General features: G+C 33.0%; 2 protein-coding genes across 5 annotated transcripts; one reads left to right on the forward strand and one right to left on the reverse strand.

Annotated features, from left to right (window-relative positions):
• The first annotated feature begins 7,174 nt into the window (after positions 1-7,174).
• On the forward strand, positions 7,175-8,647 carry LOC130979241 (uncharacterized). 3 transcript variants are annotated; one of them, XM_057902627.1, is made up of 5 exons: positions 7,175-7,319; positions 7,398-7,461; positions 7,566-7,805; positions 7,896-8,021; positions 8,447-8,647. In XM_057902627.1, the coding sequence occupies exons 1-4, from the start codon at positions 7,209-7,211 to the stop codon at positions 8,015-8,017; spliced, it is 537 nt and encodes a 178-aa protein (XP_057758610.1). In that variant the 5' UTR covers positions 7,175-7,208; the 3' UTR covers positions 8,018-8,021; positions 8,447-8,647. The 3 variants fall into 3 exon arrangements, with proteins under 3 accessions (XP_057758610.1, XP_057758611.1, XP_057758609.1); XM_057902628.1 differs by lacking the exon at positions 8,447-8,647 and having other exon boundaries at positions 7,379-7,461; positions 7,896-8,154; XM_057902626.1 differs by lacking the exon at positions 8,447-8,647 and having other exon boundaries at positions 7,896-8,154.
• Positions 8,496-12,382, reverse strand: LOC130979240 (galactomannan galactosyltransferase 1-like). Of its 2 annotated transcripts, none has more exons than XM_057902624.1 (2): positions 10,750-12,382; positions 8,496-8,718 (listed from the first exon to the last, which is right to left on the reverse strand). In XM_057902624.1, the coding sequence occupies exon 1, from the start codon at positions 12,180-12,182 to the stop codon at positions 10,770-10,772; it is 1,413 nt and encodes a 470-aa protein (XP_057758607.1). In that variant the 5' UTR covers positions 12,183-12,382; the 3' UTR covers positions 8,496-8,718; positions 10,750-10,769. The 2 variants fall into 2 exon arrangements, with proteins under 2 accessions (XP_057758607.1, XP_057758608.1); XM_057902625.1 differs by lacking the exon at positions 8,496-8,718 and adding an exon at positions 10,127-10,327.
• Positions 12,383-16,591: the final 4,209 nt, after the last annotated feature.

Consider the following 16,591-nt stretch of genomic DNA (forward strand, 5'->3'; position numbering starts at 1 on the left):
ATTGAGAAATATAAAAAACGAAAGGAAAGGGGGGAGGGTGGGTCCCACCAAAAGAGGTTGCCTTTTATGCAATTTGGGTAAAATGCCAGCGAAGCATTGGACCGTGACAGTTTTTTGCTTTGACTGTACGCATCGGTTTGCTTATCCGGTCTTTGCTTTGACCGCTTTTGCCAATGCTAATCCTAATGCGAATGGGAATGGCACAGTCTTCAGTTTCAGTCCACTCTCTCTCCACCTTTGCCTTCTCTCCGACCCAATTGGACACTGACACGTGACTCTGCCAAAACACTGTCCCCTTCTCAACCCTATGTCACTGTTTTTTATGGCTAACCTTGTACGCTTTGCATATTAAATATTCCTTAATTCTGCTTTCTTTTTTCATCACTATACTTACCACCCATATTATGCACGATTCAGGAAGACCACATTTTGACCTCCACAACTTTTCCCTCCTGTTTCCCTTCTCTTTTTTTTTCTTTAAAAAAAAAATTAATTCTCTATTATGTTATTAGTATCGTATTCGTTGTTAATTATGATGCTAATATTAACTATTGTAATTTGTAAACGAGTCAATGAAAATTAGTATTCTGTCAAAATATAAATAGAAAGTAGTGTGTAAAACATTGAAGACAATTTTTTTTAGGTGGAAATCAAATAATTAAGTACTAGTATACATTAATATTGCGAAGTTAATTAATTTATGATTTAGAAAACAACGGTTACCCAGGTCACGTGGGAATGGGATAACATATTAATACTATTAACATATAAAGAATAGAAATACAGCCATAAAATTAATGCTTTTTTTTTTTCATAAGAGTGATATTCAAATGACAAAGATTGATAGTTTAATGAAGTTGTTTTCACCTAATTTATGTTCTGAAAATGTAATTGAAGTTTATTTTGATGGGAAGTGGCAAGAAACATATGTAAAGTAGGTGGAGAGTAATTAGATAATTAGAAATTGGTTGGGGTTGGGTGTTCCCTATAAGGTTTGGTCTGATGGGTAAAGCAGCTAGCAGTATTGATATTACGTAACAGATTGTATCCATTTTCTTAATGGAAATTGAATGGATAGCACCGATGGAAATGCTATGTGTCCAGACTGGATGGATCTTTATAGGGAGGTTGGATTCAATTCTTTACTGTAGCTACGGGTTGGGACTTGGAAGGACAAACAATTTTTTAATATTAATTTATTAATAATTTTGATTCATCTTCGATCTAGAGGAGAGGAAAGCCTTGGTGGTGTGTGGAGTGCAATTTTAATTTTAAAAAATGGGTGGTCATATAAATGGACCAAATCTACTATCGAGGGATTCATTCAACTTTGAGATACTGTGGGAGTCACATGATCGACCACAATAATAATTTTTAAATTGTAGCATGTCACATGATCCACTTAGCCACTCTCTCATAACTCCTATACTATACAAATAATAATAATAATAATAATCAATCTTCAGACTTTGGAGAGATTAACAATTACATTACAATACAATACTCACTCATACGAAGACCTTAGCTAATTGCTTTGTACCATGAATAATTTCTTTTACCCTGCTATGGTGCACCCCCAATAATGCACGTATTCGTAGTGTTTTTAATTCATTAATTATTAGTATATTATGGTTAATTCCAATAGCATTCGGTGTCTTACTGGTTTGTTATATTAACTGCGAGGGCTAATAGGAAAACGTCTTTCCTTTCAGATTTTTATTTTTATTTTATTCTATAGAAAAAAGAATGGGAGAAAGAAGAATTTAGGTGTATGAGTTAGGCATACTGACTGAACAAGTATTTGGCGTTTATCACAGTCCACAGACAGTCCAGTGTTCCGTCTACATCATTCATAATCATTAATCAACTAATCAAATGCTTAATAATATAAACTTTTTCTTATGAGATTTCAACAACCAAACTGCATGTAATTCCTGTTTATTTTGACAAGAAACTAATTACATAGTGTCCTACTAACTCATACCGCTCATTCTTATTTTTTAGAGAAAGCATAGGAACCAACGATTTAAGTGAACAATGTGTACAATGAAAGTTTAGGGAATATTAAACATATAATCATTAGTGTTATATTTTTTCATCAATTGAAGCTTTTGGGATGAGTAGTATCATGACATGGTATTAGAACTCTAGATTTGAAAAGTCAAGAGTTCGATTTTTGGTGAACCCAAAATTAGTTTAAATGTTTGGGATGAGTGGTATGACTTGAAATGTCTATTATCCATAGTACTCGGATGGTTTTGGGATGAATGGTTTCGTGACTTGAGATGTTTATTATCCCTAGTACTCGGATTGTTATTCTGGATAGTATGGATGAAGTTTATTTTGTAACTACTTGGATGGTTGTTTATTATCCCTAGTATTCGGATGGTTATTCTAGATAGTATGAATGATGTTCATTTTGTAACTACTCGGATGGTTATTCTCATTAGTATGGATGATGTTCATTTTGTAACTTAATAGTCTATTATACACATTATATACTTACACCATTGACTCCCTAACAGTACTATATTTTTTAGTATGTAGTGCCTAACATTAAAAACTTTTTTTTTTTTGGTTATTGGGGTGAAGATTTCTTTTGCCAGTTTCTTTTTTAACCCAGAAAATGATTCACATACATAATTTGGGCCCAATCCTCTAAAAATTCAATCGTAGACTCTCTTCAAAGCATTACTAAATTTCATTCAAATTGGGCTAAGAGAAAGAGAGATATTTAGCCCAATACAATGCCAAACAATAAAACATCATCCATCAGTCTATCACAAAACACACCCAAAAAAAAGACCCAAAGAAAACACCAAAAAAATAAAAGTAGCATCTAGCACATGGATTATGCTCCTTGCTAGTTTACTCAGTAATAAAGCAATTAAACATTAAGCGGCATATGGATAGACATAACACTGGTTTTTCTATCCTTGATCAGCTGCCGTCCACGGCCATTTCGAATCTTGTTCTAAAATATTCTAGTATTATATATTATATTTGCGCGATTTATAGCGCATTTGAAGATTGTGGATTTAGTTTATGTCTTGTTTAAATTGTAATTTATGAGAAGTCCTTAGAGGTATGCCTGCTATCACTTCCGCGCAGTCCACCCTCCAACAAATTAAACCTGTCTCTGCTTTTGTCAACATATTTGATGTAAAGAATGAACGTATATATAGTTTACTTTGTACATTTACACAACTTAGTGTGGGATACAACCTAACTTGTGTGATAAAATGACTACTTTTGTTCACTTATTTATGTCTACCTACCCCATTTTAGCATTGATATAAGTGTAAATCCTTATTTCAAACCACAAATATATGTGCATCAATATACTAATTATCTAAATTAAGTTAAATATACTAACCGTTGTCCATTTATGAAAATATATATATAATTAACTTCTAATTAGTTAATATAGTAAGGAATTAGCCAATGCGTTATAGCTCAAATAACATAGTGTCTTTATACTCATTTAAAAGTTGCTGATTTGAGTCTTCCTATCTTTGTTAAAAAAAAAAGAATATATATATATATAGTAACGAATTCTTTTTTTATCTTATTTTTTTAGGGTCTAAAATTTAGGATCGTGATATAAAATTTAAAATTTAAAAATATTATTTGTTGAAATTAAACAAAAAAAATTAATTCTCTAACTAAAGTAAAAATATAAGCGAATTGATTAGGTTAATGTTATTTAATTTGCATGCTCAAATAGATATTAATATTAAAAGCAAATTCGAAAAAATTGAAATTTTATGTAAAATAAAAAAAGTAAATTAAATATGTAAAACTTAAAATTTTAACAAAATTTAAATTATAAAATCGTCATAGGTAATACAAATTTTGTAAAATTGATTTATTTATTTAAAATTGTAATATAAAAAAAATTTAAGAATTAAATCGATATTTTAACTACTAACAGTACAATCAAAAGGATAAAAGAAGAAAATGAATCTAACAATATATAATAAATAAATAAAACTGTCCTGTACGTAGTAAGGTTTGTCCTCTTGCATATCCTAGCTAGGTTGGTTAGCTATAAGCATTGAACAACATATATATAAGAATGGGGTAGCTAAGATGTATGTATATAAAAAGGGGTCCGTGAATTGCGATAAGGTGCTCAACCATCGAAGCTTAACATGACAAACAAGAAAGGAAGCAAGTTGATGAGGAGGTACATGGAGTCACTCATGAGGCTCTTGAGGAAGCCCAGGGACCTCTACGTTCAAGCCATCACTACCTGCTATGTCATCGACACCACCATGGGTTTCCCAACTCCCACTCTCCCCAGAACATCCTTCACCGCTGGATCATCAACCACCACCATCAAACTTCTCCCCGCTAGGACCAGCAGCCATGGAAATACTAGCCGGAAACCGCCTCCGATTGCAAGGATCGATGAGGACAAGCCGTGTGAGTTTGGATATGATGATGATGACGATATCAATGTCACGCATCTTATTTCTCCTCGGAGAAGAAGCTATGCGTATGCCGTCCAAGCAAGACCGAGAAAAGGGTTGTTTTAGACTTTTATTTTTTCTTGTTCTTTCAATTTGTGAAATTCTTCAAGTTCGTGTTCTTTTTTCTCTTTAGCCATTATGGGCTATGGCAACACTTAGCTTGAGCCAAGGGTTCTGTGATGAAGGCTAGTAAGGACTTGTAAAAGACATCTCAAATTTTCTAAATACAGAAATGTTATGCAAATGTGATTGAGCAATACTTGCTTTATTTGTCCCGAAAATGGTGTTTGACAGAGGAGACATGAATAGAAACAATATGTCCAAAAATACTAAATTAGTATATTTTATATCAATTTTAATAGGAAAGACACGAAAACACTAATAAAAAATACAACTTATTTTTTATTATTTTTATTAATTTTTAATAATTATATTTTTTTATTATTATATTTTTTATCTCAAATTTTTTAAATAAAAAAATAAATATAATTTTTATAATTTGTTATAATTTATCACTAAAAAAATATAAGAACACAAAATCTTATATTTCTGTTTTTATGTGTTGTTTATTTTGTTTTAAAAAACAAACACAAAAAGGGAAACAAGAAAAGTAACCAAGTGAAAAAATGGCGGGCATGGATCATACGAGAAGAATATTATTTTGTGTCTGTGTGTGAGAGTGTGTATGGCGACGGTGTCAATTGCGTGGGGAAAGAGATGGGGGATAGTTATTTCGGGCAGAAAAGTTGGTATGGCTCTTCATAGCAGTAGCTGATAATGATTATACCATTAACTACAGTGTTTTTTTTTAATCGAAAAAACTGAAATTCATTAATAAAAATTACGTGCAGATTAAACTTATAAAGCAAGCATTTAAAAATGAAAAAGTCTAGGAAACCAGTAACTTTTATGTTTTCTGGTCAGCATTTAACCATTAAAAGAAAAGTGAGTGATTTCTCACCATTAAAAAAATTGTTAATGACCAATTGATGATTACAAAATACCAAAATTACTGATCCATAGCATTGCTCTTTAAAAATACTATTGTATCTTAAACAGGTATCTGAGATCAGATAATCTCCAGATTCTTATATTTCTCAGTAATAACTAATGAGGTTATTGTGACCTTTTAAGAGCAGCAAGGCCAAATGAGATGGCCATACGCTAATGTCCCATCACAATTCAATTGCCAAACATATTGAGGGTGGCCTTCCCTTTGCATTATGATAGCCTTTAATGCTGGCCTATAAAAGCCTAACTGTAGCTCAAATTTCAATGCCACTATGCATTTCTTTCCTCTATGGGCATGTCGCAATTGGATAGTAAAAGGGGAAAAAATCTTGGACTTTATGTTAGGGAATTACTATTTAGATTCTAGACAGTTAAAAGCAATTATTTTACTGACAATATATAACAAGATTGTAAAAATAAAATAAAATAAAAATCACATTGTTGTTGTAGTGTGTGTTTGGATTGTGGTTGGTCAAATTAGAGTTTGAATAAAAGTGATTTTATAGAATTAATTTTGGATAGAAGTAAGTTTGTGTCAACATGATTTATGTTTGGCAACTCTTTACCAAAATTGATTTTGATAAAATAAATTTTGTTTGGATAATATTAGTTAAAATCACTTTTAGATACATAATTACTTAAAAAGACATGACATTAAATTATAATATTATTTTTTTATACATGTTTAATTTCTTTTTATATTTTTTTCTTATATATTTTTTATATAGTATATTTTTAATACTCTTAGTACTCTTTTTTAGTATATTATAATTTTTAACTATTATTATTATCTAATGGGATTAATAAATTCTATTATAAAAAGATAATAATAAATATAATACACAAAAATTATAACTATAAAAATATATAATGTCAAATAAAAAAATTAATAAAAAATAATAAAAAAGAATTCATATAGAGAGAAATAATAAGAATTATATAAATAATGCAATAATATGTATAAAGGATAAAGTTAGTAAAAGAAAAATAAATATTGAAGGTATTAGCTAAAAGCACGTTAGTGCAACGGAGAAGCTAAAAATTATTGCTTCTTGTAAACGTGGGTTTAGGAACAAAAGTACTTCTGCGTTTGTAGAGAAGAAAATTAGCCAAACAAAAAAGTGAAGCTTTCATGAAGCTCTAACGTGCTTTTTTCCTTCAAACGTGGTTACCAAACACACCCGTAGTTGTTAGTTGTTTTAGACTTTTAGTTGTCTAAATAACAATATTATTTAGTATCCTAGTCTAACAACTTGTATTTAGGTATTGTTATCATAAAATGATGGTAAAGTCTACTTAAATATAAATGGTTGGAACTGTTATCATGTTATCATATTAATATCCTCTTGAATGAAAAATTGCAAACGCCTTGTCCAAATAGATAAGAGAAATCATAAAATTGTTATTAATGCAATTGTGCTACTTTTTAATTTTTATAAACGCACAACGAGAAACAAGGATATGAAAAATATGTTTTCTTTTGGACTTACGAGAAAATGAGTGAAAATTTTGCATTCTGTAAATTGAATATAACACAAAACGAGTATAATAGAGCACCCTAATGCTGGCCCAGCCCAAAAAAAATCTAGTTGACCAAAATAAAAACCATTACCTATTATCTACCAAAAAAAAAAACCATTACCTATTTGCTTTAATTGAAGGATCTTACTGAGCTGGGTATGGTTTCAGTGAAAAGGACAAAAGGGACAAAAGGGTAAGCGTATGAAGCCGGAAGAGAGAAAGCGCAGGTTTAATGAAGCCATCGTTAACATTCTGTATCCCTCCTCGCCGGAACCCGAACCCGAACCCGAACCCGAATCATCTCATCAACCGGTATTTACATCTCTATTCTTCTACTCTCTTCTTTCTTACTCTCAATTTGAGTGTTCAAGTGTCGTTGCCACAATGCAGATTCAACAAGATCTCAAACCCCTTGATGCTCTCACACAACGCCCGCCTTCTCATGCTATTTCTGGTAACAAATTACTACTGAATAGTAACCTCCTTTGACACTCGCAACAAGTAGAAGGCGGGGAAATTGAAATCAATTAACATTTTGGGATGGCACTGAAAATCTAGGGAGTTCGGATGATTACGACAATGCTTCCACGAGCGGCGACGAAGAACACGATTCCGGGACGGTGAAGCTAACGAGGGCTCAACGGAAGAAGATTCGCAAGAAGAAGCTCAAGGAAGATGCAATTCGTCGAGGCAACTTAATTGGCCCCCTCTTGCCTCCTTATACACATCAAGCTATGCACGATGCACCACCTGTTCGATCAAATGCATCAACGGAACCTTCTCCACTCCACGACCCTGGTAATTTTATTATTCATTTGTTGATGTAAGACTAATAATATTAGTGGCTGCATTCATGTGTTTCTTCCGTGATGGCGCAACATGGTTTAGGTGATGGAGCGGCTCCCTCCACCTCCAATAGAACCAGGAAGAGAAGGATGGCCAAAAAGCTGCCCAAAGTTATGCCTCAAACTTCCAATTCTGCTCCTTTTGTTAAGGAGTCCAATGTGTAACTGTGTAAGTCTAAACACACAAAAAAAAAAAAAAAAGAAACTCACTCGTGTTATCATTGATCTGAGTGTTTTTTTTTTAGTATTTTAGGTGGGTCGTGGCTGATTGCGCTTTCTTATTGATAATTATTGACATTTGATCGGTTAAAATTTGGGTATTGCTTCCGTTGATACCGTTAATCTTTTAGCTGTGAATTGCGATTGCCCTCCAGTTAATTTGGTAATGTGGTAGACTGGTAGTGGTGACGGGTGATTCCTCTCCCCCTCCCCCCCCCCCCCCCCCCCGGGTTTTTTTTTTTTTTTGCTATTTAACTATTAGTCATACTAGGCACTAGCTATTCATCAACACTTTTTATTGAGCAATGTTGACTTAGGATACATCAGATATGAACATCATAGAGCTTAACATCCTATTAAATCTGAACTTTCCAGCTAGGAGCTAGCTAGCAGAGTAAAGGAAAAGAAGTAAAAACAAGCAAAGGGCAAATGGAATGGCCAATATATGTGTTGTAACTTGTAAGATTGTAGATTTGTAACTATGGGGTGTATCGATATGTCTCACTTTTGAATTTGATCATCTATGACCCACAACTTAGGTGAAAAATACTATCCATGAAAAGCTCTGAACGTAGGCATGTGCTTCATATACCCATATTAATTGATGGGCCACGATCAGCTTTCTCCAAACTTGATGGGTCCTTTGCCTGCATGTCCATAATAAGACATTTTGAGATCTACAACAAATGCTTCCCAAACAAACAAGAAGCCAACCATGGCTAGTGAGTTGACAGCACACAGGACAATACTTAGATTAGTATCATTTTTCTTATTAAATAGTTTTCACAATATGCTTCATCATTAAATTTTGACTCCTTGAAACGTTTATGTTGCTTTTTTTTTAAATATCTTCTAACAGGTTAGCTGCCCATACGTACGAACTTCTAATTAGTTAATGCCATCTTTATTTTTCAATGAGGTGTTAGCTAATACTACAAGAAATAATAAAAATGCTTGGTAGCTACATTCACGTTGATTCCAATCATTTAAAGATCATGGTGGTTGAGCGACAATAGAATACAACTCCTGCGCACCTTACCCTTGTACTGAGATAAATATTAAATAAGATATCATTTTACTAGATTGTCTGAATGAAGATATATAACAGGGATGTCTTGTCTGCGTGCACAAACATTTCTCCTATACTTTTCACTATTGTTTTTTGCTAGTAACATAAGAGCAAGTAAATTTATTGTTAAGTCAAATAGCTTTCATTTGAGTGATATTATATTGTTACTACTTACTACTAAAATTCATATAGTACAGATTGCAGAATACCCACGCATATGTATCTAAAATACTCCTAATAACAAACTTTAACCTCTAGGTAAGGAAATTCTGATAAGGAAATAATTAAATTTCCTATCATTTTGAAAAATGTTACTTTTTAGAGAGAGAAAAAATTCTTGGATTATGTCATTTTATCAGATAAAGAAACACTAGTAACACCTAAATAAAAACATTTAATGTTTTTAATTCAACATAGCGGGAAAAATGTTTGATTAAATTCATTTAACCATTTTATATTATGTTTACATGAAAAACTGTTTTACATAATTTCCTAATTTATGTTTATGTTTTGAATTTAATTTTATACACTTTCAATATAACGTAACTTTATACAAAAGACTAATCATATATTTTCACATTAAAAAATTATCTAAACTCATAAATTTGACTGGATGATTATGAAATTTTTATTGTATATCAAAATTAAATTTTATGTTCTAGGGTAAAATATGACATTTACATAATAAAAAGTAAATAGTATATCTGTTCATATTTTTTTTCAATTGTTTAGTAAAGTATAATTTCTCATTATTTAATATTTTTTTTACATGTTTTCTCTTAATTCTATTTAAAGAGTATAAGATAAGAGATTAAACTTTACTAGATAATAAAAAAAAAATTAGAAGATTCATTTTCTAAAAAATAGTTAATTTTTAGAACGGTGTGAAAGCACGGGGAGAGAGAGAATTTCTTAGTTATTTTATGAACAAATCAGGTGGTTCAAATGTCATTTATTGTTTGACATATCAATAATAAGAAGTTATTGTTTCGCTTTAAATAAAAGTTTAATAATTACATAAAAAATATTCATAATCTAAAAGATTTAATTCAAAACAAAAATAATAATTTTACCTTGCTAATATATTAAACAATAAATTATGTAAATCAAATAGGTTTAACTAGTATGTGTCTTGTAGTAAGAATTCTTCGGAGAAGCCTCATTTTCCCAGGTAGCAACTAGCAAGTCTGAAAAGCAATTCAGTCATTTTCAAAGCATGCGTAAAGACCATAGATTAAGTTTGGTTTGTCGAAAACAAGTCAAAAAGACAGATTTAGCAGGGAATAAGAGACAAGTCAGCCACCAACATTACGCTCCCCTAGGGATCCGGGAAGAACATATTATCCCCCACTAATGCGCACCTGTTCGATGCCTCAAAACTAAAAATTAGAGACAGCAGGCCTAATAAACTAATACTTATACCAAAATCCCTTTTGTTGTTAATTACTCAGGTGATCGCAACACGACAGAAAAGATCCCTAATAAGTAATAAACACTTTCCTAGCATACTATTCAACTGTTGCTAATTGAAAAACCAATAACAACATAGAGAATATGTGTTGAGATTGGGCAACAATATTAAATTAATGATTAATGATTAAAATTATACCTGAGTGGGGCAGGGGAGGCTCATGGTGGGGGATAATCAGAAGGAATGGGAGTAACTCCGTTATCTCCTAGATCGGGGTGCATGTAACCGTGAGGTCTGAGGACTTGATTATCGGCGAAATTGAGCGCCCTGAGCATCCCGTTCCAGCAAGCATCGGCAGAGTACATGTGATTGTGGTCCCCACTACAAGGCTGACATCCCGTGAAGTGTGTAATAAACGGCCTCTTCAACCGCCCAACAACCTCATCGCCACCCCTAACAAACTTCTCTCTCAACTCACTGTACCTCTCACTCACCTTCTCCGCGTGCTTCCTCCTCAACTCCCTCACCTCTCTCTCCACCTCATCATATTTCTTACTAACGTTCTCAAACGTCGTCACAAGCTCCTCCCAATACCCTTCGAAGAAGTACTCACTCTCCAAATAAATCTTGTCCGCCCACTTGTCCTTCTCTATGGCGATCAGGTAAGCCAGGCCCGTCTGATCGTCTGACTCCGGAAAGAACTTATCCTTGAACGTTGACCGTAACGTCTTCCCCCATTTCTCGTAATTCGGGGTCTGTGGGCCCATGCTGGCCCACACATCCATGAAGTCCAACGACCACTGGCAGTTGCGGATGAGGAAGACGCCGGCATTGAGGCCCGTCCAGCTGCGCTTCTCGTGGATGAGGCGGGGCCAACCGTGAACCACGAGGTTGTGGTCCTTGTAGCGCTCCAGGGGGAGCTTGAAGTCCATGTCGGTGAACAACGCGTCTGAGTCGACCCAGTAGATCCACTCGGCCTCCGGGTGGGCCAGCATCGCAGCCTTCACCACGGGGTACTTGGCCCAATAACCGAACATCTTAGGGTGGAGCAGCGCGTTGTTGTAGTATATGTCGTACCCGTGGAGCCTACAGTAATCAACTTTGTTTTTGAAGAATCGGAGGAGAAGGTGATCACCGATGGGGTTCTTGCACGGTTTAGGCTGAGAACCCGTCACCATCATGATCCTCTCCTTTGCTCCCGCGGCGAACGATGGGTGATGCTTTAGCCATTCCTCGCGCTTCTTGTCCCAGTTATGAACCTTCTTCTCCATGGTGTACCCCATTTCTGGATCGTCATAGAAGGTTCTATCGGGAGGATCGAACCGGAGGTCAGGACCAGAGGAGGAGGTTTCGCAAGCGGCGGCGGGTGCGGCGGTGAACTTTGTGGTGACGGAGCCTAAAGTGGGGATGTTGCTGGGGATGGGAGTTGTGAAGGAGAAGAAAACCCCGACGATGAGGAGGGCGGAGAATGCTCCACCGAGGAAGAGGCAACCATCGGAGAGGAAGATGGAGGTTTTACTTCTATGAAAGTGAGTAGATGATTTTGCCATGGTGGGAACGGTGTGGTAAGAGGGGTCGGATGATACCATTGTTTGCGGTGAAAGTGGTGTTTTTGTGTTGGTTATTAGCATAGATCAGAGAGGAGTCAGGACCCCTCCAAAAATGGTTGAGATTCTGCTTCGTTTTATTTATATATGGCTAGGCTAGAGGAGTAAGTGAAACGCTTCAATGGAGTCTTGAGAGGCTATCGTAAATGCGCAGTGTTGTTTATATCAGACACAGGGGTGCGCCATCAACGGCATGGCCCTATTGAACAACACCGTTCTTTGGGTCTTCTTATTCTATTAAAAATTTTGATTTCTTCTTTATTTGTGCTGCATTTAATTATTCGCGAGATGGATTCTTTCTTTCTTTTCTCCTATTGACTTCTTAAATAATCCAGTTTAAATTTTTGGCCCGCTATTATTATTAATTTATTATTCTAACTGTTTTTCGTATACACATATTGTACAACTAACTTAGCTATTATATATAAGTGGAAGTGGGATTTTGTTTCGATCTAGTGATGGAGACCATGGACGAGTAGAACAGAGGACTGCGTGCTATTGAGATTCACAAGGCCACTTTGGAGATTTTTATACAAGCCTTGCCAAGGAGCAACTTTTGCAATCGCCTACGCTACTTAATTTGTTTATCAACCCGTAACTAATATTCTATTCTATATTCTTATTTCTCCCTTGATTTGCATACATGGTTCTGGAAATCGAACCGGACCAGCCGGTTCAATCAGATTAACCAAATCCTAAATCCTAGTCGGCCTGGGTAAGTCAGAAATCATCTGACAAAAAATCGGTAAAAAATTGGTCGAATTGGTAATTAACCGGTAAACCGAAAGAACCGTCCAGTTTTTAAAGAGTTTTCGGTTCGGAAATAACCCCCTCTAAACGGCCTCGTTTTGTTTAAAAAAGACAAAAGCTAAACGAACGAAGTCCTAAATCTTCCCCGTTAACCCATCTTCACTCCTCAATCTTCACTCTTCACAAACTCATCTCTCCTCTCTTTCGCTGGAACCATAGAAGCCACAACAAGCAACCAATCGAGCAGCCAGCCACCGTAGCCCGCCGCCACTGCATCCCGCAGCCACCACGTTCTGCAACGACGGGTTTGAAGGCCGCGTCCTTGTCATCGCCGAGCTCGCCTTCTCTGTGTTCGCCGGTGTCGCCTCCTCTATCGTCGCCGTTGCTCACCTTCCTCCTCACCGCCGGTGAGTACTGACTAGTGACTACTGAGTTCTTCTGTTCTTCAATCTTTTTGAGTTTTTGTTTTTGTTCTTCTGTTCTTCTTCTGTGCTCTGCCCTTTTGTTTCTGTTCTTTTGTTCGTCTGTTCTTCAATTAAATTTTTAATTTTTTATTCATTAAAGAATTTAGGGCAGATTTGAAGTTGGTTGACGTTCTTCAGATGTAGAGTTCTTCTCTTGACATCTTGTTTTGTTTTTTAGTTGTTTTTATATCGTTAATTATATGATTAATTATTCTGTTATTTTAAAAGCATTTGATGTAGGTTCAATTTTTCGATTCTGCTATGTTGATGTAGGTTCAATTTTTTCAATTCTACTCTATTGATGTAGGTTCAATTTTCTCAATCTGCGACTTTCTATCTCTGAGTCGAAGCTGAGCCTCTGTTCCATCCACTTTTCGTTGAGTTTCTTGGTGTGCGGCGACCTCTCATTGCCGTCTCTGGTCGTGGCAGCATCATAGTACGACAACAACTATTTCCTCCCTTCTTCATTTCCATCTTTGACTAGTACTTCAGGTTTTTGCTCTGTTTTTTCTTGCTGTTTTGTTTAGCTTTAATTCTATAGTTTGTTCTACATTAGTTTAGTTGGATTTTTTATTTCCGTTAGTGGATTCTAGGTTGTTGGAATAAGGTAGTTCAGTTTGTAGATTCTAGGTTTGTTGCAAGTTTTGAGAATTGGAAATTTCTCGATTGGCTAATGCTTTGCTTGCTTATATAAGCTTGGTTACTTCTATTTATTTTTGTGTTTGGCTGTATCAAGTGTGGAAGTTGTTGAATGGGTAAGCATTGCAGCTAAAGTTTGTTTGTTTATGCTGAATTTGTACATCGCGTGCTAGGTGTTCGATTAAATGCCTCTATGATGCTTTGAGTTTGAATTATATGTTGTAGTTACCATATAGTTTGAAACACTCTGTGTTTAGGCAAATTGTTCAAGAATAATGCACTTTGGGTTGTCTTTTGATGCTTGTTTAAGTTATGAAACTCATGTTTATCCATTGCTCATGGTAGCTCTTCATGCTTGTGCTTGATGTTATTTTTGTCGTGAAAACACCTAAATGAGTGGAATGCTCAAACTTCTTGCAATTTAGGTGATTTCATAGACAGAATGTTTTAATTTTGTGAACTGGTAGTAACTTTTAATGATAAATTATGAATAATTTATTTTGTGAAATTGTTAAATTTTGAATTTTATTAGTTTAGAAATGATTGAATTTAAATTTTTAAAATTATGTATTAAATTTGTTATAATTTTACTTTATATTTAATTAAACCGATTCAACCACAGTCAATTTCGGTTGAACCATTGAACCATTAAACTAATCATTCGACCAATTCGATGACCGGTCTGGTTTTCGCAACCTTGTTTGCATACTATCGGATATTTGGAAACGTAATCCTGTTCTAATAGTAAGGGTGGAATTTTGGAAAGCTGGCGTCCAAACAGAAGAATGCAATTTTTTATAAAGGAGTGTTAGGGCAATAATTTTTGTGATTTATAGCTATTAAGTAGTCATCAACAATATTTTTAATGGTATGAGATTTTATCCAATGGTATAAAATTACTCATTTTTCTTTTACAGGTTACATACTAACCCATAATTTAATAAAGTTACTGGCACCTAGACTTTTTCTTTTTTATATATATTTTTTAAATTAAATCATTTCATTTTTCTTAAAACAAATTCAAATTGAATTTTATAATTTTCAACTCAACAAAAATAATTTCTGATTTATTTATGCATTCCACGGTACAAACAAGAACCACTAGCAAAATATAAATCTAAACATTATAAATATACCAAAATCAACTACAATGTATTTATATATAAATATATGTATTATTTAATTTATTTTTAATGTGTATTTTATATTTTAACATATATTTTATATTATAATTTAATTTTAATAGCTGATTTTTGGTGTATACATAGAATTTTTAAAAATTTATTTATTCTAATTCTTAACTTATTATCAAACTTTAATTCATATTTACTAAAATTGAATCAGAATTTTGAAATAAAGAGGAGGTACTATAAACAGCACAGCTGCATAATGCCTCTACTTTTTTTTTTTTTTCTAAAATTAAGGGGAAATTAAACTCAAAACGACGTTATGATATGCTAATAAATTTGTTTTACAATTAGGAATGTAGGACTAAGCTAGTGTATACATTTTTGCGATATACGAAAGTTTGATTTAATTTATATTTTTGTTAGTATTTTTTAAGTTTATTATTTACTAATTTATTTAATTTATATAAAAATAATTAAGAGTCCTAAATCATTCTTCTTATTTATAAATAAATAAAGTTTTGTATTTTTATTTTTGAATATTTAAAAAAAATAATATATATATATATATATTTAAATTCTTACTCATTTAAGTATTAAGAGGATGAATTACGCCTCCTAATACTCATATTTTATTATTTTATATTATATTTTTATAGATATTTTTTAATAATTGTTAGAAAATTATTAGTATCAATTAGGATCAATTAGTATTGTCTATATTTATATAGTATATCTGTATATTAATTATAGGATTCTATGCCTTTATTACTCTAATTTATTTAACACCTATAAATACCTCTTGTATATTGTACCTTTAACCACACTGAATAATACACTTTTTAGATTATTCTCTAACAATAACTATTAAAAATATACAAATTTATATTATATATTCATACATGATAAATAAAACTTAACATGTTACAATGCAACGATATAATCATAAATAAAATGATTAAAATAGGGGTATTGTAAATTAAATAAGATAAATACCTATATTATTATTCACTCACATCCTTAACCTATATATTACATAATTAATATTTTAACAACGTGAAAAATTAATTTTAAATATTACAGTTAATTTTTTAATTATTTTATATATCCTTTTTTCTCCTTTCTTCTCAAGTACTATCAACTTCTAAAATAATTGTTAATTGATCTCATTTATATTGACTTTTTTATTTTTGTTTTTTCTTTGCCATTTAAAATTTTTCCTTTTTCTTTACTCAAATTTTCGTAGCACTGTTTCACCCTCAATTTCTTTTATTTTATCCATATTCATCCATCAATATTTATTTTAAAATTAATCATTTTAAAAATTAAATACACATCATAATGTATCACATCATCATGTTTCACACATAATTTTATCCATATAATTATATTATATCTTAATTATTTCTCTTAATTATTTATTTCTATAAAAAAAGTAAATTAAAACCTAATT

This window comes from Arachis stenosperma, chromosome 5 (assembly GCF_014773155.1).
Source record: "Arachis stenosperma cultivar V10309 chromosome 5, arast.V10309.gnm1.PFL2, whole genome shotgun sequence".
Classification (NCBI taxonomy): Eukaryota; Viridiplantae; Streptophyta; class Magnoliopsida; order Fabales; family Fabaceae; genus Arachis; species Arachis stenosperma.